Genomic DNA, 24,703 nt, shown 5'->3' on the forward strand with positions numbered 1-24,703 from the left:
AAGTGTCATTACAGGCTTGTGATTTCCACCTGTATCTTCACATCTAGAAACTGAGTCTCAGAACGATCTTCTGAGGAGTTGTTTTATTATATATGTATGCATATATGTGTGTGTATGTATATATGTGTGTGTGTGTGTGTGTGTGTATATATATATATATATATATGTGTGTGTGTTATCAAAGATGTCATGAGTGTTGTAATATCTGGGGTAATTAGCTGTGCATGGCGAGGGCACGAGTTATAGTTATCTTAGGGCACGAGTTAGTTACTTGATATAACTCCAACTATAACAGGTGAATTTCTGTGGTTTTGTACGTTAAAAATGTGAGCCTAGCTATAACGTCTCTGTAACCTTTGCTGTTTCAGTGAATTTCCATAGTTATTTTAATGTCATTCATTTTAATTACATTAATTCAACCTCCGTCGTGTGCAGCGGGGGTTGGCTGCAAGGGTCTGCATTAACAACCCCCTATATCGACCCAACATATGGCCATGCATGGCGGAGGTTGGCCATCCCGGGGCATCCTGTTAAACAAATAGGGAAGGGGGGCTCCGCCCTCCCTGGGCCGATTTGGCCCCGGGGACCCCATCCCTCATGGCTACGCCTTAATTCAGTGGCGGAGGGGGCCATGCTACATCCCCCCCCCCCCCCCCCTGCTGAAATCGGCCCAGTGGGCACCCTATCCCTCGGGCCCAGCCATTATCCAATGGGGAAGATGGAATCCCACCCCCCAGGGCCAGGCTTCAATTAAATGGGGGCACGCCTTTTCCCAAGATGGCTGCCAACGCTTCCTAATTGAAGTGTGGACAGCCAATCACATTTCAGTAAGGAGACTTGGATGGGGATATATATATATATATATATATATATATATATATATATATATATATATATATATATATATATATATCCATATATATATATATCCATATATCCTACTGGCGGTCGCCAGTAGGTAGTTATAGTTGGGACCCTGTTTCCATAGGAAATCCGCAACATTCTATTTGGAATAACTTTGGCGCCGGTCGACGAATCCTCGCGAAATTTTCAAAATAGGTGGGGCGCTACGCTCCGCTCCTACCCTGAAAGTCTCGGGGGGATTCGTCAAGCGGGGGCTGAGAAAAAAGGGGGGTCCCAAAACGCGTTTTTCCCATGCATTTTTCCATAGGACCTTTAGACACAGCTACAGCCCGAACGGCTGAACAGAGTTACTTGAAATTTGGCAGAGAGGTAGTCCTCAGGTCAAGGAAGTGCCTTTTGTAGGTCTGGTGTAAATCTGTTCAGTAGTTCCTGAGAATATAGCATTTAAATCAATATATATATCTGTGGCAGCTTACGGTGCGCTTACGGTAAGCTTACCGTACGCGTACGGTGCCGTGCGCGAGCGCGAATCTGATTGGCTGTTAGATCTTAGTAAACATTCGAATCGGTCGAAACCAGGAAGTTGCGGCCGCCATTTTCTCTTTCGCACTCTGAGAGGGGGTTAAAAAACAAAGGCCAAAAACATGTAAAGGGGCTGTTTAGACAGCTCCTAAGCACCTAGCCATGTTGATGGAGTCCCCAAAGATCCCCCAAGGCCAAAAACGGAATTTTAATTTTTTCGATAATTTCGCCGATTACGCTTACCGTACGCGTACGGTAAAAATTATTAAAAAAACAAAAATATCCATATTCTCTCCACCCCATGTACAAATGGTGCCCGAAGGGCACCATTTGTGCCTGGCATATCAAACATGCAAACAATTAAAATATTACCTTTCACAACGAAGCGCATCATATGTCCTCCATGTGCGCACGGTGCGCGAAGCGCATCGTGCGTACATGGCCCATCTAGCGTAACGTGGGCACGCGGTGCGCGTAGCGCACCGCATGCCCACCGTGCGTGCACGGCACTAACTGCGTAAAGTGGGCGCGTGGTGCGCACCGCGTGCTCACTGTGCGCGCACGGTGCGCGAAGCGCACCTTGCGCGCACGGAACGAACTGCGTTAAGTGGGCGCGCACACCACGAATGGCGTAAAGTAACTTAGCATTTAAAAAACCGTACAAATTCACTGAAAAAACCATAGGTTTCACACATGTTATAGTTAGCTGGACATTTTACTGATAAAAAACCTATGAAATTCCCCCGTTATAGTTAGTGCAGGCAACTATAACTCACGCGACCGCAATCCTCTGCTGATGACATATGTGTCTTTATGGAAAAAAAATATTTGTAATATATGTATAGCTAAAATTTAATGGAAGAAGACATGGGCAAATAAGTGTCTAAATACAGTATTAGCATCAGCAGAGGATTGCGGTCGCGTGAGTTATAGTTGCCTGCACTAACTATAACGGGGGAATTTCATTGTTTTTTTTATCAGTAAAATGTCCAGCTAACTATAACATGTGTGAAACCTATGGTTTTTTCACTGAATATATATATATATATCTTTCCTTTTTTTTCTTGTTATATAAGTGCTAGTAGAAGGGACAGCTGCTGGCTACGATGGTTTACTACTATTAATGTATGAATCCTCTTTGAAAACTGCGCTTTTGTGCTAAACAGTTTCTGTGTGTTAAAGTATTACTCTGCACTTTTGTTTTTTAGGCTTCATGAAGAAGAGAAAACAATAAAGGCACTTGCTTCAATGAAGCCATCTGAGAGCATGGTTACTGATAGTCCATCCCCACAGGAGGTGTCCCACCCAACCAATCAATTTTCTGATGTATCATCTGATAATGCTGTGGAAGAAAAAACTTTGATAGAGAAAATGTTTGGTGGGAAACTACAAACAAACATATGTTGCCTAAACTGCAAAACTACTTCTCAAAAAAGAGAACCGTTTACAGACCTCTCCTTGGCTTTCTGTCCTTTTTCGGAAAATGGCACTGTGCAAGGGATCCTAAGCTCTCCCAAGGAGAAAGAGGATGATGTTATGGTGTCAGCAGAGTCACCCATGCTCGAGCTTGCTGATAAGCCAACACATTGTGAAACTCAGCCTGAAGATGGAAATTGTACACCGATATTGGATACCACGGAGCTCAAACATCAGTACCCTGAGCAAAACACACTTGACAGTATCTCAACATCTGATGGCCCATGCATAGACCCAAGTGTTAACTGTTTTCCTCATGATAGAAGTGAGCACCCTCTCTCGGTGACTGATTTATTAAACTATTTTCTAGCACCTGAAATACTTGATGGAGACAACCAGTACTCTTGTGAAAACTGTGACTCTCTGCAATGTGCCCAGAAGACTCTACAAATCGTGGAGGAGCCAGAGTACCTCATTCTCACCCTATTAAGATTTTCATATGATCCAAAATGTCACATTCGGCGGAAAATACTTGACAATGTTTCTCTTCCTCTTGTTTTAGAGTTGCCAGTTCAAAAGGCAAATGCTTCTTTAGCTCCAATATCTAGTGTTTGGTCTGTAGAACTGGAGCTCCCCGACATGAGCGAGAATCTGGCTAAAAAACTGAAACCATCTAGGACTGAAGATACTTGTTGCACACAGATGGTTTCTTATGTGCTGAGTTCCATTGTGGTTCATTCTGGTGTATCATCTGAAAGTGGGCATTATTACTCATATGGCAGAAACGTCCTGGGTTCAGGATCCTCTGTTCAGCTGTACAGCCAGCCCAAGTCGCTTTCTTTGGCTCCCTCTCAGGGTCCTTTGCTTAGCAGTGCAAATCCCAGCTCATTTGTCGTAGAAGACTCCAACTGCAATGAAATGTCAAAGGAATGGTTCCTTTTTAACGACAGTAGGGTGACTTTTACCTCATTTCAGTCTGTTAAAAATATTACTAGTAGGTTTCCAAAGGACACTGCCTATGTGCTGCTTTACAGAAAACAGAATAGTAGCATCAGTGTTGGTGCTAGCTCAACAAATGGACTTTGGGTCAATGGAGACCCACCTCTGCAGAAGGAGCTTATGGATGCTATAACAAAGGACAATAAATTGTATTTACAGGTAAGGCTTTAAAATACAGTGGTTATTCACGTTTCATGGCGTATGCAAATGAACACTAAATGTGTGGTTTCCTTAGACCTTCCAAAATAATTTGCACTTGCTATGGCAAAACAGTTTACACTGCTTTTGTATAAGCAGATTTTAAAAGTTAATTTAATTTTTCCAAGCTTAGTATTTCCTTTGTGTTTGTCACACCATGTGCTCATCCTTTGTCTTAATATGTGATTGGGGGAAATATATGTTTTAATGTCCTTCATTATTGCTCACTTATGATTTCTTAATTTAATATATGAACATGTTTCTCAGTCTTTCCTCCCCTCACAATTCACTTAACTTCTCACTACACTGTAATTATGCTTTCAGTTACTTTGTTACTTGGGAACACGTAGTCAATACAAAATGATTTGAAAATATGTTTTTATATCAAATCTGTTGTACAGAAAGCTGTTTTCATGAAAGAAAGTATCTCTTGTTCAGTGGCGGTTTCTCCTTTAGGGCCCTTGGCTGTAGCTCTACATCCTTTCTACGAAACAATATTTAATTCTTCGATTTATTTAGAGATGCAATCTCATATTTTATCTCTAAATAAATCGATGTATTTAAGTCTGTGCTGCCTGCATCACCTTGTTCTGAGCAAGGAGCCATAAGCCAGGAAGTGAATCTAACTTCTGCAGTGTGACTCTCAACAGAGTTCTTACCTTTCTAAAGCCCTTTAGTGCCATGGTAATCTTTGGTGATGTCCACTGTAGGCCATGGATGCTGCCGGTGTCTTGGTTTCAGGCGTTGCAGACTGCATCCCTGCATGAGACCAGATGTCATTTACAGGCATAAATCCCACCCTTTCCCATTCGTCACATGGTATGATAGGATGTGAGTGCCATAAGTATGATTTGTGTATTTGTCCTGTGTAATGGTAAATGTTAATGTTAAACTTATGCTGAGTTTGCTGAGACACATGGTCACACTGACCTCCCCTTGAGCGACACCCCATGCTGTGGCTGTATGTCGCTTGCCCCTTTAGTAGTGAAGCTGCTCTATTTGTTCCCTGGTAAAGGTGATCCAAAATCGTGCAGGGCTTTTGCTCCCGGACTACGATGATCCAAATATATTCAGCTTTTGAGGGACTCAAGCGCAAAAGGAGAAATATGTACATATTGTGTTATACCAGAAAAATATGAAAAACCATTGAATGCTATGGGTATCCTTGCCTAGACTAAGGAGTGCATACTTTGTCCTGATTCATTTAGATTGATCAGCGCAATGATTCTTTAATATTCTATTCACACTTTGGAGTGGTTTTGATTCGAAAGGCAGACGTTGTAGGATTCTAGATGTTTGTGGTTGCGTATTTCTGAGGTACTGGCTCTGACATATGGCATTAAAACACACATTGAAACTGGTCCCTGTCGGGTCCTATTTTCATGCCCTCATCATTAATGCCTAAAACGCTGATTGATTTCCGAAAAATGAATGTTAAAGTAATGCATGTCAGCGATGTAGTTTTTGTTTCTATTGCACATGTTTTACTTAATCTTGCACTTCCTAAGTGTGTTAGCTCTTTCCATCATGTTGTGTTTGTATGTTTTATTTTGTGTTGAGTTGCGACAAGTGTTTATGACGGACCGCGATTGCGAACTCTGGCGTGGTGGCTGAAGGCACTGCGAGTTTCTCACAGTGTCTGTTGGTGGGTTGGCCTCTGCAGAGCACACCAAGCAATAGTCATGTGTTCTAGTTGCAATAGAAATTCAGTGTAAATATGTGTGTGAAGGGTGCACACATTTCGGGTGGTGAAGGGGGTGAAGTGAAGGAGATGCAATAAAGTGCATTCAGGAGAGAGATAAGAGGGTGCTGAAGAGGAAAGAGATGAAGGTTAAGATATGTAGATGGATGAGATTTGGAGAGAAAAAATGCGTACATGTCTAACTTGAAGTGTGCATAACTAAAGACCAATACGCCTTCCACTGGCCCAATATTATTTAATTTACAGTTTCACAATTTCAGAATTTAAACATTTTCAGTATTCATTATTTACAGCAAAATCATTGTTGATAGTCCTTTTATCTTAAACAGATACCTGTAAATAAAGCAAATAGTTCTGGCAGTTTTTACATACATTTCAGTTGCTGTGTTATATATCTTGATGCAATAACAGAAAGCTCAAAGAGAAACCAAAGTAATGGTCATGTGACGCACTATGGGAATCACAGAAATTTAGTTTACATGTTTAAGACACATCCCTTTGAGAGAGACCCACTTTTTTCAGCCCACTTAACGCCCTGCTTGCTCATAATTCTATGTGACTGAATACAACCAGCCGCTGTTGGTGCCTTCCAGAGCCTGGTTAGAGCATATTCTCCAATGTACGGTTTGCACACTACATAACTGTTGACCATATTAATGCAGTACTATATGGGGAAGCTTTTAATTTTTAAATATTTCAAGGCTAAATTTTCACAATTGCTTTATAAACCTTCTTGCTTTCTCTCTCAATTCTTTTTTAACATTTGCTTATGGGAAAGTATAGAAGTGTTCCTCCAGACTACATGTCATTCCTACAATGGTGGAAAGCACACAGCTTTGTTTAAGTACTCCTCACCCCCCAAAAGGACCCTTGGTGGCATGCTTCATCATCGGGGTCTTCCTGCCCCGCTGCGGGACGGGGCGTGCTTCGACCTACGACTACGTGGGAGCACTGGTTATGAAAAGCAATACTATGTGTGGTGTAGGAGTGCGAGTGGAAGGGTCAGAAGTGAGTGAATGGTGAAAAATTTTAAAATACCTGGCTCAGTGGAAAAAATAAATGTTAATGTTCCTTTGAGCTGGTATTTTTAAAAGTGGTGACTGAGATGGAGATACTATGCTTTAATGAGCAGTGTCTCCTGTGTCGACATGTTTCGCCGCTAGGCGAGACCTTAAAATTTGAGAATATCTTTAGCTTTAAATAGACACCAAAACAATAAAAATTCACCAAGCGGGGATATGATTTCAAAGGTAAGTAAAATTTCTTTAATTTAGTCTCTAAATGCAATAAATTGTTGCAAGCTGTGTGTATGTGTGTGTGTATATATATATATATATATATATATATATATATATATATATATATATATATATATATAATGGTCCATGTCATGACGATTATTGTTTGTGTCCCTTTTTTCTTTACAGAATTCATAAAGAAACAGTAGGAGGAAACTAATAGTTTATCTCCAGCTTATCGCACCTTAGCACGTGCGCACTTTTTCTTTAGCCCAGTCATGTAAACCTCCCCCTGACTGAGTCACACACTTTCTTTGGAGTAAGGTAAGTAATTAAATAAATAAATATACAACTATTTACATTGCGCTCGCTGCATCGCCAACTCGGCGATGCAGCGAGCGCAAGGTAAATAGTTGTATTCATTTACTTACTTCACTCCATGTCGTCGTATGTCCGACTCTACTACCCCCACACCCTGCTCCTACCCGCCTCACAGCACTCCCTCAACGAACCGCCACTGCATGTTTATATGTGGAAATTAACTAGCTCAACTTGGTTTTTTCCTCTCTCTTATTGATATTTACATGCAAGTGTTTTGTAGCCATAGTGCTATACTCTCTAGAACTCTCTTGGACTAATTGCAACAAGTTGAGGCCATTCACAGAATCACTCAGTTCCAGGGGGGCAGTCATCTGTCACTTTTAGCAGTCTTCGAGTCCTCCGTGCTTTTTACTCCTTTACTGCAATCCAGGCAAGAAGTGGTTCTGATGATGGGGATACATGATTTTGAGAAGCTGCAGATGAGGGATATGCTGCAGAGATGCTGAGTGCTCCTACGGCCACCCTGGTATTCACGGGGTTGTATCTGGCCTCTGGTCTTGGACTCGGGTGGTGCAGGGGGAAGGGAGTCCAGTGCAGGTCCAGTTGCCTCTGGTCGACTTGTCTCCATGTTCTAATGGCTTTCAGCACTTCCCTACCTCCACAGGTTTGTGGACACCATGGGCTGCTGAGGACTCAGTCTCCCAGCAGGCTCTTCTGCATCCAGCAGGGGGCAGGCATACCTAGGCAGCTTGGCTCATGAGAGTGTGGGCTTCTTCCAGTATTTGTGACCATGGTGCCGAACAGGTGGTTAGTGAACTAGCCCCTGGAGTCACCTCTTTTCATCCTGGTACTAGTGGAGCTCTTTTCCACTGGTGAAAACAGCAGGCACACTTTTTGCTGTTTGTAGGGAGCAGCAAGGTAGTCCTTTTTTCTGTTTTTCTTCCAGTCCAGTAATCATATGAGGACTGTGAGTCTGGAGTGCCACATTTATGCCATCTTCTCGCTTAGGGGAGGGGAGGACTTGCTAGCAAATGGGGCAGTAATTCTCAAGAGCCAACCATTCCCACTTTACATCACTTTCTGGGGTTTGGCCACCAAACAATCCCAGGATGCTCCTCTCTACCGTAAACCAAGATGGTGCAAGCCTTCTTACCCTGTGAGGAGCGCTGGCCACACCTCTGTGGTGTGCCCAGCATACTGAGCCACTCATCTTAGAAAACGGTTCCTGCAACGTTTTTTCCCCTCCGGAGGAGATACCAACCAGTTTGTCTACACAAAGGAACAGGCAGGCAAAGGTGTGGTTGCCATTTGCTTCACTGAATCGGTATCCTCTTTGAAGCTGGGCCATCTATAGCCAATGCCCAGTAGTCATCCTCCTAGAAGAGGCCACACAACATCTCTTGAGCAATTCTCTATGCTCCCTGTTCCTGTGAGTGCTTCACAATTCCTAGCAAGGGGGCAGCATTTTGTTGCAAATGACAACTGCTGCAGACAAACAGGAAAGGCTACCAAAGGTTTGGGCATATAAAATGGTGACTTTCTAAAGTCATCTTTCTATTAAAAGTGCAAAAATCCAAAGTCCAGTTTAATGTAATGTTTATTTTGATACTTTGGAGTAATATAGTTGGTGGTCCCAAATATAAGTTAGCACTTAGCGTGGTGGGTAGTTTTGTGGTCTGACCACTGTTGCAGGTTCCTTGGCGACTTGTAAAGCTGACTTGAAATCTCCTAAATGTACTTGCTATTAACTATTTTAATCGTGGGTATTGTTTTTTTTTTTTACTTGCTCTTAACTTGTTCTAAATTGTTTTTAAAAGCTCATTTTGCACTAACCTGTGCACTGTTGTTCCGCGTATCTGTCCCTGGTCCAACGTGGCTTTCCGATTGCGTGGAGGGATCGGATGAGAGGAGGCGGTGCTTTGGGAAATGACTTTCGGTTGGCTTGATATTAAAGCCGCATGGCAGCGCGGACATGCAGCGGCGTGCAAGGCTGACTTTAATTTTCCTAAACGTAACTGCTAATAACTATTTTCATCGTGGGCATTAGTTTTATTTTTTACTTGCTCTTAACTTGTTCTAAATAGTTTTTAAAGCTCATTTTGCACTAACCTGTGCACTGTTGTTCCGCTTGTCTGTCCCTGGTCCACCGCGGCTTTCCGATTGCGTGGAGGGATTAGATGAGAGGAGGCAGTGCTTTGGGAAACGACTTTCGGGTAGTTGAATATTAAAGTTGCATGGCAGCGCAGACGTGCACTGTGGGCGCACTGAAGGCACGCCAAAAGCATGCCCGTCTGCACCCAACCACGTCCGACGGGGGCTAGGGGCCAGTACCCCTGCCCCTACCCCTACCCCTTCTCCTATAGGTAAAATTGTGTATTCCCCACTCCCAAATCTTAAGGTTAAGGAATCCTGTAAAGATAATTGTCGCCACTCTATGTATTTATCTAATGGTGACTCATTGCACACACTATTCTTTCAGGTAGTATCCGGTTTTAGAGATGCATCCTGATTTACAGACTGTACACACATGCAAAATGTTTTTTCTTAATTGTATATCTTTACCTAAACACTCTGCTGAACTTAATATATTCTTAGAAGAAGGACAACCAGATGTATTATTTCTAACCGAAACCTGACTTGGTGTAAACTCTCCCTCCCTCCTGGTTATAATATCGAGCAAAAAGATTGTGATGGGAGGAAAGGTGGATGCATTGCTATTATTTAAAAAAAATATTTTAAATGTCGTGTCAAGACTAACCTCATCTCGGACTGCGAAAGCTTATTCTTCGCCATCTCATTTTCCGCCACTCACACCTTTTCAGGAATCCTAATATATTGCTGCCGGGGGGGTGGGGGGTGTTTGAGCAATTTCTTAAATCTGTTCCTGAAATGGCAGCCTTCTTAGCAATCTCCTCCCCTAACATTACCCTTTTAGGAGATCTTAACTTGCACTTTGATGATCCTAATAAAACAGATGCCTTGGATCTTTTCCAAGATGTATTAGTGATCCAATTAATACAAAACGTTCGAGGCCCCACACATAAGAAAGGCCATACTTTAGACCCTGTTTTCACCAACAACAATGAGCTGTCGGTTCGTGATCCTATCCCTTTCTGTAGAATCCTGGACTTCTGTTCTTAAAAACTCAAAGCCTAATATAGATCCAAGTCCTAATTTAGCCTCCGAAAAATTCAATTATTGGATAGAGTTCTTGCTGGATACAGTTATTCCTGTCAAATCTAGCCACACAAGGGTAAAAGAAAAATTGTCACCATGGTACTCGCCTAAACTCTGGTCTCTCAAACAAGCCTGTAAACGGATGGAGAGGAAATGGACGAAAGACTATAATGAGTTTAGTAAACTGAAATATAGCGAGTCTATAAAACTTTATCAATCGGAAATGAAAAAAAGCACAGGCACTTTATTATGAAGGAAGAACACTCCCAGAGAAATCTTCAGCATTGCGAAGAATCTTGGAGCTTCCATCTCTAGGCACACCACCCGATGTCTCATCTGATTGCTGTAATGAACTTTCTGAATCTTTCCATGGGAAAAATTCAAGACTTATATAATGCGTTTCATGGATCCCCATGTCCCAGTGACCTTCAAGCAATGAACATGTCCCGGGATTACACTGAGCACCCATTGAAGGAACCTCCAATTATGGATCTGGATATTCTATCGGAAGTTTTTCCCAAATTAAATCTGGTCCCCTCCCCCCTCGATCCGGCACCTCCTCACTTCTTACTCAAAGTCAAGGACTTTGTACTCCCAGTCATACTGGAAGTGATTAATCTCTCTATCTCCACTGGCCAAGTTCCACCATCTTGGAAATACGCCATGGTGAAAGCTCTACTCAAAAAGCCAAGCTTAAACCCTGATGTTTTGGGTAACTACTGTCCTATCTCTCTGCTTCCTTTGATCTGTAAGATCCTAGAAAAGTATGTTAACACCATTCTATCTGAATTCTTAGAAACTCATAATCTTCTGCACTACTCCCAGACCGGTTTTCGCCCTCAGCATGGAACAGAAACCGCTATTCTTGCCGTAGTCGAAGAATCTAAGAAAATCCTTGACCACGGGTTAGTAGTAGCCATCATCCTCCTTGATGTTAGCTCTGCATTCGACACGGTCAACTTTGACATACTTCTTAACAGATTTAGTAATGCCGGTGTGTCAGGTGGAGCCATTACCTGACTCCGATCCTACTTGGATGGTAGAACTTTAAAGGTCTTTGCAGGAGATGCAACTTCTAGGAGTCTACCACTCAGCTGTGGAGTGCCCGAGGGCTTGTCACTGGCCATACTCTGTTTAACGTGTACAATAGACCACTTGCTGAAATTATCTTGCCATTTGGGTTTAAAATTGCACTATGCTGACAATACTCAGTTGGTAGTAGCCCTTAACCATCCCCAGAATTTTCCATCTGACCTGGAATCCTGTCTTGAGAAGGTGGCAATATGGATGGAACACTCCTGTCTTAGGCTCAATGGAGTAAAAACAGAACTAATGCTCCTGGGAAACTCGCTTAATATTGACCTTAATCATGTATGGCCAATTTGTCTTTGACCTGCCCCTACTCCCAAGACTAAGATTAAAAGTCTAGGCATCTGGCTAGACAAATCTTTCAAATTTGACCACCAAGTAGTGAAAATAGCAGGAGCCTGCTATGGAATTCTTGTCTGCTTCGGAAAGTTCTACTTCTCCTTCCCATGGGGGTAAGGAGAATCATGGTCCAAGCCTTGGTCCTCTCCCGTTTGGACTACGGCAACTCCCTATATCTGGGACCACCTAAATCAACAATAAGGAAACTCCTAGTTGTTCAGAACCGTGCTGTTCGGTTTCTGTTTAGCATTCCTAAAATTCAGTCGGCCAATCCAGTTCTGAAAACTTTACACTGGCTGCCTATCTCTGAAAGAATAATATTTAAATCCCTGTGTATAGCCCATAAGACTCTTTGGGGAAAAGGCCCCCCAATCAATGTCTCGCTCATCAACTTTTATCGCCCCAGGAATTGCCTTCACCTGCTAACTTGAAGCTAGTTAGCCGCAATTCCTAAAATCAGAAAGGTCTGGAGTGGAGGCAGTTCCTTTTCTTACACTATAGCTAGACTTTAGAACACCCTTGCCCTGCATCTTTGCTCAGACTCCTCATCTTCCCTTTCGAAAGCTTCTTAAAACCTGGCTCTTTCATAATACCACTTTGTGAGCTATCAAGTCTCCCCCCTGTCTTTGCTGCTAGCGCTGGGATGCCTTAGGGTAGCTAATGCGCTCAGTAAATTTTGTTTATTATTATTAAGAAAACGTCTGTCTTAACTGCATTATATCTGCATTTGGTGTCTCAGCTCTGACCACGATCTATCAGCCTGCAACTCTTATTTTTGATTCCTGCAAACCCCATCAGAGAATGGGAAGCCAATTCATTTTTGGTCAAAGCCTGTAGGGACACGACAAAGCAGGCTGCCCCCCCTTTAGGTAAGTCTTCTGACAGTGAATGATTGCCCAATAAATATTCTCATAAAAAAACATACAGTGCCAAAGTATGGAGAGGTCTTTTTCTTTCTTGAGGAAACGGTCCCACTCCCAGTGCTGAGTTTTTGGTTGCAGATGGGGCACACTGGAACTCATTTTTGGTAACAGACAGTTGTTTTCCTCAACCGATTTTGATCAACAGCAAAAGAGAAAAAAACACAAAGGGCAAAAAAGGAGGAAAAGAAAGACTGAAAAAACAGTGACAAAGGGAGAGAGTAGAGATTAAAAAGAACCTGCCAAAGTGAGATAAAGAGACAAGAGTGTCTGGTGGTGAAAAGCCCCAGCTGTTCTCATTTTGCTTGCAAATTAAGCACTACCCGTTTTCGGGCCAGTTTAACACCGTTCCGAAGCTAGTCTTTTCCCCAGTTACAGTTCTGAAGAAGTAGGAGCCGAAGTACCTGACTATATCTGCCCATCCTGCGCAGTTCAGGGCATTTTGTCAAGCCATGCTGCACATATTCAGGACTCCCCCTTACCCTCTTCCCCAAGGGTAGGCCTGTTTCGTGGTTTTGAAGATTCTGGCCACCCTGAACCAGCAGCCTCCTAAGTCTGTTCCACCTCAGGGCTCTGAAATCTGCACACTTTCTGACATGCATGTCTTGCAAAATATCAAACCTAGTGACTTGAGCTTTCCTTCTAGCACCACCTTTGGATCTGACCTGCTTCCACCTTCGAAGTTGTCAGACATTAGTGGGGCCTAGTTTTCTGATAAATCCCTAAAGGCCTAGACTAGAAGAATTTTTCATATCAGTTGCCGATGTTATAGCTATGCCTGACAGAGACTATGTCTGCACAGATAATGATGACTCTGATGGAGATAACATCCTTACCTCTTAAACTGCTGATGTTGGCCCTTTCTGGATTTATAAAATAATAGTGACCACAGTACTTCTCCAGACGAGAATATCCCTTGCCCATCTCAGCCTCCTTCAGAGAAAGCCAGTTAATTTACTTAGTTGGTACAGAAAACTGCAGAGCCCTTGGAATTATCCTTGCATGTCATTGAGGCAAAGTCCAGCATTTTTACTGAAATCTTGCAGCCATCTTCTGTGGTGTTGGAACCACTCATTCTCTGTCACAGGATTCTGTTTGATATCTTTTAACAGTAGAATGTCTCCTCTAATTTGAGGGATCACCGGATTTTTTAAATTAATATTTAGGTACAAGAAAGCATACCTATAAGGGCAGCATTTTCAATTTTTAAAAGTATAAAGCATTTTAAATGAAAACACCGCTGAGTTAAACCTTTTTTTTAAAACCCTAATCAAAGGAAAACTGTAGCCTCTTATAGACTAAGCACACATGATGCTAATTTGGCACTATACCTTCAGGGGTTCTTGGGCAGCCAGGCTTCCCATTATGCAGTACAGTGTCAGTGAGACCATTGTTTTCTGGCTCACATGAGAAGGTTCCAAGAACAATATTACTTTTTTAAGGTCTATTTTGGGTTGAAAATCTTCAAATTTTGTTTTCTACTTTGGGTGGATGTTTTTTGTACTGAGGTGTTTCCTTCGCCTCTTTCTCTAAGGTCAACAGCTCTCTTTGATAAAGTGTATTTCATGTGGACGAAAGAAATCCTGAAAAAACTGTACACAAATTGTGTCTCATTCAGTTTTCCCTCAGTCATAGAGAGCAGGATTTTCTTAGGGCGTGCTCCTCACGAACAGGGAGGATGTTCGGCTTAGTGAGCAGTAGGTCGCACAGCTGCACAGTCCACCAGCTCTGCAGGGGCAAAAAAACTGTCACCCTCTTTTTCCACCCGTATTGTGGCCAGGTCTGATTCCCCCTAGGGGCCCTGAGGGCACTGCTCAAACATTCCCTTTCACCATTGAGAGGCTCGAAGTTGAGACATTCTCTGTTGAGAGCGTTTCCATTGGCGTATGCGGTCTATTCGCTGTTGAGGTACCTATTGGTGTCAAAGGCATCAGAGTCTAAATAAAAGCACCCCAACCTGTGAGAGGCCACACATTGACTTTAGTGAGGTCAGAGCTTGAAAACTTAGCTACCCTTGTACTAAAGAACACCTGCTGATTACAGCCAAGAGGATGACTCATCCGATGATGAACTGGTGCGAAAAAAGGATCGCTATTCTCGTTGATCAAGGGAAAGGGATTTGTTTTTCTTTGTGCGTTCTTGGTCTTGTAGTCCTCTTAGGACACATTCTTCTTCAGGCATGAGTGTGCTGCCTACTTGTTCCCCAGGGCCTCCTCATAGTTTAGCTTTAATACCTACAAGAGAATTAGTGGAGGTGCTGTATTTAGAAAGACACAGCTTCCCAAACCACCAATTCTATCAGGAGTCCTCCCAAGAGTAATGGAAGACAATCCACTATAAAATACATTTTACAAACTGTTAAAGATGAGTCTCCTGAGGGAACTGCTTTCCAAGTCTACAGGAATTTCCCACCCTTGGTTATAATAAATGTCAATTTGGTCAAACCTGGAGCGGACTAGTGTAACCCACTGGAAGAGGGAGCTTCTCAAAACCACTAGGTTAGCACGCATCTTGGGTGATTTCCCAAAACTACTTACTTAAAGTCTCTAATATATCTGCTCTGTCCAGGAACACTGGTGGTGTTACCCCCTGAAGAGAAGCAGCTTCAAAGACCACAAAATTAATCGCCATGGGGCTTAGAATAACCAATGGTATTGAGAGTAAATGGGATATACCGAAGAAGGGGTGAGTTGCAACCCCCTGGAATTCCCAGTTTCCCAAAAACATCAGATATTTAAAGAGTCTGTGGAGTTCACCCAGGAGCAGTATAGGTGCCAACCACTTAAGGACACAGGTTCCAAAAATAACCAGATATTTTAGAGGTCTATGGCAGATTACAACCCACTGGAATACATAGCTTCCAGAAAAATAATATTAGTTTTAAGTATCTAAGCAGTCCAACTAGGAACATTGGTGGTTCAACCCACTAGAAGAAAACCCTTGAATTAGCTCAAAGACTTGGGGTCCACCACAGATCAGCGGAGGTGCAAGCCAAGCAGTCTAAGTTACTGAGGGCAAATTGTGGCTTTGTGGTTATAGAAACTATTTAGTATAGGGGTCCTTTTCTGGAGACAGGAATAGCAGCCTCAAAAACTTAGCTTCTGAGGTGGGTTAGTGTCAGTTGTGTATCTTACAGACAGAGCTGGCCTTTTGGATGTGTTTGTGCTTTGCAGGTTGGTATGTGGCAGAGAGATTGGGAGATGTTGAACCCGGAGTGAAGAGGTAGGTAGACTGGTTTAAGACGCTGCAAGAACATGTCACTAACCTCTGCTGTTTACCTGGACACCGTGGGTGCAGTGGTTAGCCATGTGTGCAGGAAGGGACAATACAAGAAGCAAGAAGACTGCAGATTAAAAGAGCAAATTAACTCTTCGTGTTCCAGTACAGCTGTACCAAACTGCAAAGGTGAAGAACAAGGGAAGGAAAAATCGGCAACATAGACGACCAAGGATGGAGGTCTCATCAATTATGTTGGATATGTTCGAGGTTGGATGGGATCAGCTTCTGTTGGACGGGGATCAAATATGATATGGTGGTTCTATATGATAAGATAATTCCTACACACCTCAAAGCAGCATGAGATCATTGCTGCTCTTCTTTGTTGTAAAAGCAATTTTAAAAATAAAATGCATAAAAAGTATGACACACGCCTTTACTGAAAAATAAATGTTTAAAAATAAAGGATGGAGGCCTCAGTTAAAAACCAGGTAAATGCAGGCAGTAGAATCAAAACAGAAGGCAGAAGAGATCAAGAACAAAAAACAAGTTTAAGGAATCTGAGCGGTATGTTGTTTCCAATAGAAATGCAGTCACTGAACAAAATACATTTAAGTTGTCATGGCACCCTAGAACCACAAAATAATGGCCGTGAGCAGTGCTCAGTCACACTCTTTGAAGGCTAACTGGTACCACATGAGGCTTGTTATCTGTTGTTGGAATGTAAATGGTCTGTGTCAAGCTCCCTTCGCTTTTCATATGTCTTAAAAAGCAATTAAATGGTGTGTCCCCAGTGAAAATCCATGTCTAAGTAAACGTAAAGCCTGCAGTCAGGAAAGTGCCGCAGTGGTCAAGTCTTTGTGCAGCATGTACATGTGGAATGAGTTAAGCCGGTAGCCAAAATCATTTTGGGTAATAAAGACCTCATAAATAACGTGTCCAGAGCCATGACTTGGTTGGCTCCTTTATAGCTAAATGCTTGCCACATCTTCTATACCTTAAATCAGCATGTTCAGCACAAGGTCGTTGACTGGAACATGTTCATATGCCCCATGGATAGTGCTTTTGCGATCAGCTAGCCAGCGGCGGAACGTCGCCCCACTGCCTGGCTCAGAGCCAGCAAATGAAAAATAAAACTATGTTCTAGCATTGCTTTATTTTTCATTTGCGGTCTGAGCCAGCATGTACAGGGAGGGGCGGGGCGGGACATGGGAGGAGGAGCGCTCTGTGAACTCCCTAAGTGTGCATATGTGTTTGGCTGGCCGTCTCAGGCCGGCCAAACACACATGCACATTCAGGTTTCTCCAGCCCAGCTGCATTGAACAGCCGGGCTGGAGAAACCCCCCCACAGACTCCCTGTCCTGAATGGAGCATCTTTTTAGCCTACTCAGGCCAATCCCGTGCTGCTCTCATAGCATGAGAGCACCTCAGGGATTGGATGGGAGTCTGTCCAAGGGGCTGCTGGGACCAGGAAGAGGACAGGAGGCGCAATGCAACGTGATTCGGGAGGTGCCGGCAGCTTCAGGCAAGCTATTTTTGAAATGTATATTATTACTAACACTCCGCCACATTCCCTCCACCTGCCCCACCACCTTTTGTTTGTGGCGGCCACCACTGGAGCTAGCATGACTCTGGCTAGGTCCTTATGAACCACAGCTACCATAGCTACTTGCCCTCCTGGCTTATTCTTGTTCTACCAAACATTCAAGGGTTTCAAAACCTATCTAGCTACCAAATTGTTGAGCGTGGCTACTTACCTATTAAGATTGTGTTATGCACTGAGAACCTTGGTTAATATTGCATGCCATACCACCTCTTATAGCCTCAAGTGACCTAATTGCCAATACAGTTGGGAGAGAGCCTTGTGAATAGGGAGACAGTGATTTTAAATTGCATGCCCTATAAAGGGAGCACAGTGTGAGGATTTGGCTGACGTAACCGTTGCAGTTGGAGCAGTAGTGGGTTCTTGTACTTCTGAGTGTCATCTGATTACCTTTATAACCATGGATATATTGCAACAGCTGGTGAGTCGACTAGTGGGGTATAGAGCCAGATGTGGGTGACTAAGCTCTGCTCCATCTGACAATGTGCCCCTCAACAGAACTTGACTGGCACAGTCTGCTCTGCTTGAGTTTGACATCACATGGCCAAGAAACAGCAGGTGCACTGTTAGCAATTGAGGGGATGGTGTCTGGTGCTGATTCTGGGAGTCTGAGATTCTATAGGCATGGGCTGGAAGGAAATCCGAAGAATTACAGTGGGCCTAATGCAAGATGATATTCTTTTCTTGCAGAGGAGTACCCTCTGATGCCAGGCAAGTGTCCAGGACCTGGGAGGCATCTCTTGGGGCTTAGGGAGTCACTCTAGCAGAGACCAGCAGGGCTTAGGCTGGTCCATTTGCAAGTCCAGTCAGGTCTAATTACAATAGGCCAGCTGAACAGTTTTAAGGAGGCCTCTGGAGCCTGTTGTGTCCCTAAAGCTCACACAGGTCAGCCAGTTAACCCTTGGAGTCACTGTGGTGTATCCTTGGATGAAGGTAGACAGGACCAGTCTTGCTTGTCACGTATCAGGGCAGTCCTCTGGCAGCAGTGCAGTTCTTCTGTAAGGTCCTCAGGTCCAGGAGTGTTCTGATGAGTGGCTTAGGAGGTCCAATATTTATGCCTTGTGCCAGCCTTTATGTGGGACGACTTCTTGTTCTAACCCCCACATACAGTTCCTGAAAGACCTTCCCCTTCCCTTGTCAAGGCTCCAAATTGTCTGAGGGTGACAAAAGGCAGGACACCCTGGTGTCAGATTCTTTTGTGTGTACAGGAGGCAAACCCCTTTGAAGTGTAAGTGAGGCTGGGTACAGCTCCTCTCCAGTCATACTGCCCACACCTAAGCCTCCTTTTTGATACTGTCTAGAAGTACAACACAAACCCAAACAGCCGAGCCATTCACAGTCATGTGACACTGGCGGAAGGCGCGAACGGTTAGGACACGAACATGTCAAGTTTCTTAAAGTCAAAAACAACACAGGTGCCAATACCGATGTCACTCTACACCTTCATTCAAATCCGTGATCATAAACCTCAACACGATCACCATTTATTTATTAATTTTTATCATGAAAACCTTTTTTAGGTATGACATTCTCATGTTTGAACAACACAAATGTTTGAAAATGTTTCAATACACAGGGACACCAATAACGCAGTATATACAACAAAAATTAATCACACAATTCTAAATGTGGTATTACTGGAGCTCAGAACCAACATAATCTTCAAGTATATGAGATTTCTCCCTGAGCTCGGTATGGACACAGTTTGGTTTTGGCCCCTATAATGGGGAGCTAAAAATACTAGATAATGTAAGCTCTGAGGGCAAGTTTAAAAAAACTGTACCTAGGCTTTAGAGATATTGGTATAAAATGGTGTCATGGTTGTTTGTATGTTTTTTATACATTCTGTGATTCTTTTTTGTTATTTATTGTGTGACATCGGTATTGGTACTTGTGGTGTGTTTTTTTTTAGTTTAAATAGGGCCTAGCCTTACTGATTAAGGGCCTAACCCTGTGAGTTTATACACTTTCTAAAAGTGACATTTCTAGAATTGTGACTTAAAATCTGACTTTATCTCAGAGGACTAAAAATTACAATTAATGTGCGTCTAAAGAGTGCATCTCGATCTGTTCACAATCCTGTTATCACCCATTAAATGTAGTAAGGTAACCCAGTTAGCGAAAAATGACTTTAGGGGTTTTTCACTGCCAGGACATGGAAAGCTTAAATACACATGTCCTACTTTTTAAATACAGTACACCCTGCCCTATCAGCCTTTTGTGCCTACAGTATGGGTGACTTATAAGCCTTTAAAAGGTAGGTTTGAAAAGACAGAAGGTTGATTTTGCCAGGTCCAAATAGCAGTTCAAAGCTGCACTACAGGCTACAGTGGCAGGCCTGAGACATCTTTTAAAGCACTCCTGTCAACTAGTAGTATTTTATTTACACGCCCTAGGTCCATGTAGTATCATTTGTAGTAAGTACATTAAATATGACAATTGGGGCCAATTTTACTATGTTTAAAGGAGGGTTCCAAGCATGTTAGCACTGGTTAGAAGTCCTAAAACTTAACAAAAACAGTTCAGCAAAGAAAGGGAGTGATAGTCGCTCCAGAACTGTGTCCTAGATCCAAAAACATATATGTCTGTATCCCCATCACTCTAGCTCACAAAGTTTTCATGAAATGCAAGGTAGATTCTAACACTACCAGTGCAAACTGCTTGTTTTTCGCCTACATAGAGCTTCAGTGTTGTTTACAATGGTGATATTCTTGAATGCTACTTGTGCTTACGGAATGGAAGATCAGGTGTTTCCACACCATTCAATTAATGATGGATCTGACACTGTATCCTAGACTGTCAGAAGATGTCCGAGATAGAGTCCACTGAAACATGGACATTCAGCAGTGGTATGGGTTATTCCTTCAGAGAAAGTTCCCCACCACTGCATAGGTTTTGGAGACCCCTGAGAAAGGATGAGGGATGATTTTATTGAGCAGAGTGGATGACGTTAGCTGCAGATCTGAGTGACTTATCAGTGGAATGGAGCACGCACATGTCTGTTCGAAAGGGGTTGATGAGATTTTTCAGAATTGAGTGAATGTGTGTCTGATTCATTCGGTTGAAGACGAAGATTTTAAGTATTTCGGAGAAGATGGAAAGCTGAGGTGTGTGCGTGTGTCTGTGCTTATTTGTGTGTGAGTGTATGCTTATGTACTTTAGTACGATATAACGCCCACAGTTGTAAAACATGAGATATGCCACCAGATAAGATTGTGTGATTCTAAAGTAAATCAGAGTAGTGCCTTGAAGGTTACGAGAGAGGTTTAATAGTTTGATGATTTAAAGGGCCAGATGTGGCTCAAGAAATATTATCAGATTTGAATTTTGGACTAAGCTTTGTAGAGATGTGCAGGCAAAGTCATTAAGCATAGCAGAGTGTATTGTGGGAGTCCTAGGGATGTTAGTGGATGGGGATGTTCATTTGCAAAGGTTGGTCTGATTATGGTTACTTCTCAAATTCTGTTCCAGAGAGATGATTGAGGGTTAGCAGTCTGAATCAGAAGGAAAGGATTAATTGTGCAGTTGGGGGATGGTGAAGAGAATTTGTAAGTAGATGGGTTTAGTATTTTCATGGTCTGTAAATACGTTTTTCGGTGCTTTTTTTGTTTGCATGTCAATTTTCTGTGGGCTTTTTCTTGTGCCATTTCCCAAAAAGTACATGCATTATTGTTTGGTGGAATTAATGTGTAGTATAATTCATGGTTGCTGGGTTGAGGCTTTGTGGAGTACATCAGCAGAGCATAGTAAGAGTTGAAAGCATGTTGAAAGTGCTTCGTTGAATTTTGCATATGATGTATTCTATTGTAAGGAGTCCGGATAGTTTTCTTTGTACTAAAGAGGATTTCTGCATTCTGGTTAAAGTTTCCCATGTTCATGAGGGAGGTATGATTACTATCACTTCCAGAAAGTTTTTACGGTCCACGAAGAACAGACCTATAGGTCTTGGAACACGATAAATAGTCAGTATGTTAGCCTTTATGAGGATTTAAAAGAGGATTCTGGAGTGATAGGGGCAGTTGTTCGGGAACGAGGAAGCTACCTGCTCCTACATGTATGTGGTACTGCCTTGGACTATGAGGGGATGTGCTGCAGCCAGTGTTGCTTGCTGTTGGGTGCCTACTTAATGCATAGTTCAGTTGGCAAAGAAAGTTGTGGGTAGGTTTCACTCTGCTTTATTCTTGTCAGTGTTTTCAAGTTTGTTGCTGTTCTGTTTATTGTCCTCTGTTTGTTTCCTGTTTGACCCAACTGAAAGAGCTAGCAAATTATTGCTTTCATGACAGGATGATGGACTTAAGACACTTTTCTAGCTTGCCGTTGCCTTTCGAGTATTTTGGGTGTTAAGACATTTCTAAAGATTGCTACTGCAGATTTATCCATATCTTTATCTAAGACAATTGTGTGGTTCTTGATATCCATACAGACTCCCAGATTAGTCTGGTTTCCTTGATTCTAATAGTATCCTCTTCTTTCCTTTTAAAGGGGCCATCCAGTAAATGATGTCCCAATATCTCAAACCCCCTACAGATGTCATCAAACAAAGCAAAATAAAGTGTGGCCTTTTTGTGGTATTTAGTGATGTGGGGCTGGATAACAATATATTTTTTTCTCTTCATTGGATGCCATCTTTAATACCCACCTCGGTGATTATGGGATTTCTTATTACACAATAGAAGTAAGTAAATCTCATGAGGATTCCTTTATAAACAGATGTTTCTTGTAACACTGGATTCTTTGCTGGATAATCTTTCCCAAATTCATTTTTGAGACTGCTGTATTTATGAAAGGGCTAAGCTACTGTAAATCCATCTGCTTACAAACTTATCTGAGATGGCACAAAAGTGAAAGAAATTGAGATTCCTTTGTCCATACATTACATGCGCAGACTCTTAGTGGCTGCAAATATTGTGACTGTATTTAAAAGTTGCCCGGGACCACCCAGCAGACAGCTGTAATATGCAAGTAGACCATTTTTTGGATACCCATATGAGAACACAGTGTTACTGGTAAGTAACTTATCCTTCTCTAACCAGTTGATTGTTAAGAGAGAAAATGATGAGAGAGCTGGAGTGATGTTTCAATTAATTGTAGTATTTTGCATATTTTTGGTAGCACGGTATTTATAAAAAAAATGCGTTTCAGAATTCCAAGTAGTAACAGAACAGCTTTCACACCACTTTGACTGTCTGTAGAAGTAACTTTAATATGTTTGTGTCCCAGGAACAAGAGTTGAATGCACGGACACGTGCACTGCAAGCTGCTTCTACATCATGCTCTTTTCGTCCCAATGGATTTGATGACAGTGACCCACCAGGAAGCTGTGGACCTTCTGGAGGGGGTGGAGGTGGAGGAGGATTCAGCACTATTGGCCGCCTTGTGTTTTGATTTCAATATGCATAGACTTCTGACGCGCATAGTAATAATTGGCAAACTATTGTCTTTTATGGATACTCTAGGCGCCTTCTCACAAGACTGATATTGCTTGGGAAGAATGGCAAATTCTTTGATTTTCATCCCACTACGTTAACATGGTGAATGCATCATAAAGACCTGTATCTCGTACAATTAAATTACTCTTATGATTGCACAAGGCTGGTCAGACAAGAAAAACTTGAGCGTTTGTTTTGGATTGCAGATTCATACCGTAGCAACTTATCGGGAATGCCCCTTGAGTAGCTCTATTCAAGATAACTAATTTATTGCATTACACAAAGCTTTCAAGATGTTGTAAGATCTGTTTTTAAATACACGTTTGTATTTCACTTGTTATGATAAACTTGAATATACCATTGACATACAATGAAGGCAATAACTGAACATATTTCCCTTAAAGGTTTGATTTCCACTTATTGCTATACATATGGTCACATAGTGTGAACAAAGAAAAAGTTTATATAAAAAATATTTCCAGAAATCATTTTCCCCAAAAAACGTGCATGGTCTTGTAGTAAACTTTTTAAGAACCTTGCTATAGTATCTTTGTAGTATTTCTAATTGATTTGAAGATTTTTAAAATATATTTCAGGGAGTATATCTGCTGTGTAATTGAGTGATGCAAGTTGTGTGTTCCTTGCAGTACTGTACATCAAAATGCAAACATTTTTGCGCCTTTTGAAAAATTAGTGAATGGTAATAACTGTACATGTTGTCCATATTGGGGATTATATCATTTTTTTGAAAATTACTAGATTTTTCCAGAATTAAAATCTGGTGATTGAAGACCTGTTTTGTGGTCCATTGTTTTCCACAAAGAAACTGATTCTTCTTGATAAACACATGCAGGCAATTCCGAGAGAATCTTGTGAGGTGCGACCACATAATGTTCGGTTTTTAAATTCTCTTGTTTGCCTGAATGCATTCGCTCATACTGATCATCACTATAGTCTCCAGCGGTGTCTTTTCTCTGTTTCTTGTCACAATTTGGACAGGAAAATAATCCATACCAAAACAGATTGTTTTTAAAATTGGTCTACATATCCTGTCTTTTGTGCTTAGAAAGGCCATAACCTTGTTTAATGACCTATGTTACTTTCTCCAGGTTTGAATGCAGGAATACCAGGTTAAGCTTCCTGTTCCTACATGTTAGATTCAAGAATATAATGCTAAATGTAAACCTACGTTTCTTATTACATTTTGCCTTGTGGCTGCAGTATGCCAATCAGAAGATGTTGTTGAGAGTTCAGTTCAGAGAATATGCCACACCTGCTAACAATGAACTGTCATGCTAATATCACATTTGCCTTTACTTGGGGAAATCACACACATTTGTAAAACTTGTTAGTCTTTTTTTTAACACAACAGTTGTAAATCAATTTTGAAATGCTGTCTTGCTCAACAAAAGAAACCTCATTATTTCCTTGCTTTTTTGGCCTAGTTTTAAATTTCAAACACTAAAAGCAATCTGTAATATTACTCAATTGTATTTAAAATTTGCAACTGGTTCCTAAAGTGTTTCCAGGATTATGCAGGATTGTTCATCAACCACAAGTTAATGGTGATTGAGAAACTGACCTACTGTTATGTGAACTACATGCATCTTTGAAGGCCAAGTCAGATCAGCAAGCCAACCCTAACAGAAAATGTTTGAGATGTTGCGTAA

At 42.0% G+C, this 24,703-nt stretch overlaps 1 protein-coding gene across 1 annotated transcript in view; it reads left to right on the top strand.

Annotated features, from left to right (window-relative positions):
- The window catches only part of USP38 (ubiquitin specific peptidase 38), a 216,248-nt gene extending 192,425 nt beyond the window's left edge, over positions 1-23,823 (top strand). The window contains exons 10-11 of the mRNA XM_085641602.1: positions 2,595-3,960; positions 22,825-23,823. Of these exons, the coding sequence (XP_085497728.1) occupies positions 2,595-3,960; positions 22,825-22,989 (1,531 nt within the window). The 3' untranslated portion in view covers positions 22,990-23,823. The remainder of the gene's footprint in view (positions 1-2,594; positions 3,961-22,824) is intronic.
- The last annotated feature ends 880 nt before the right edge of the window (positions 23,824-24,703 follow it).

The sequence above is a fragment of the Triturus cristatus genome, chromosome 2_2 (assembly GCF_964204655.1).
Source record: "Triturus cristatus chromosome 2_2, aTriCri1.1, whole genome shotgun sequence".
Classification (NCBI taxonomy): Eukaryota; Metazoa; Chordata; class Amphibia; order Caudata; family Salamandridae; genus Triturus; species Triturus cristatus.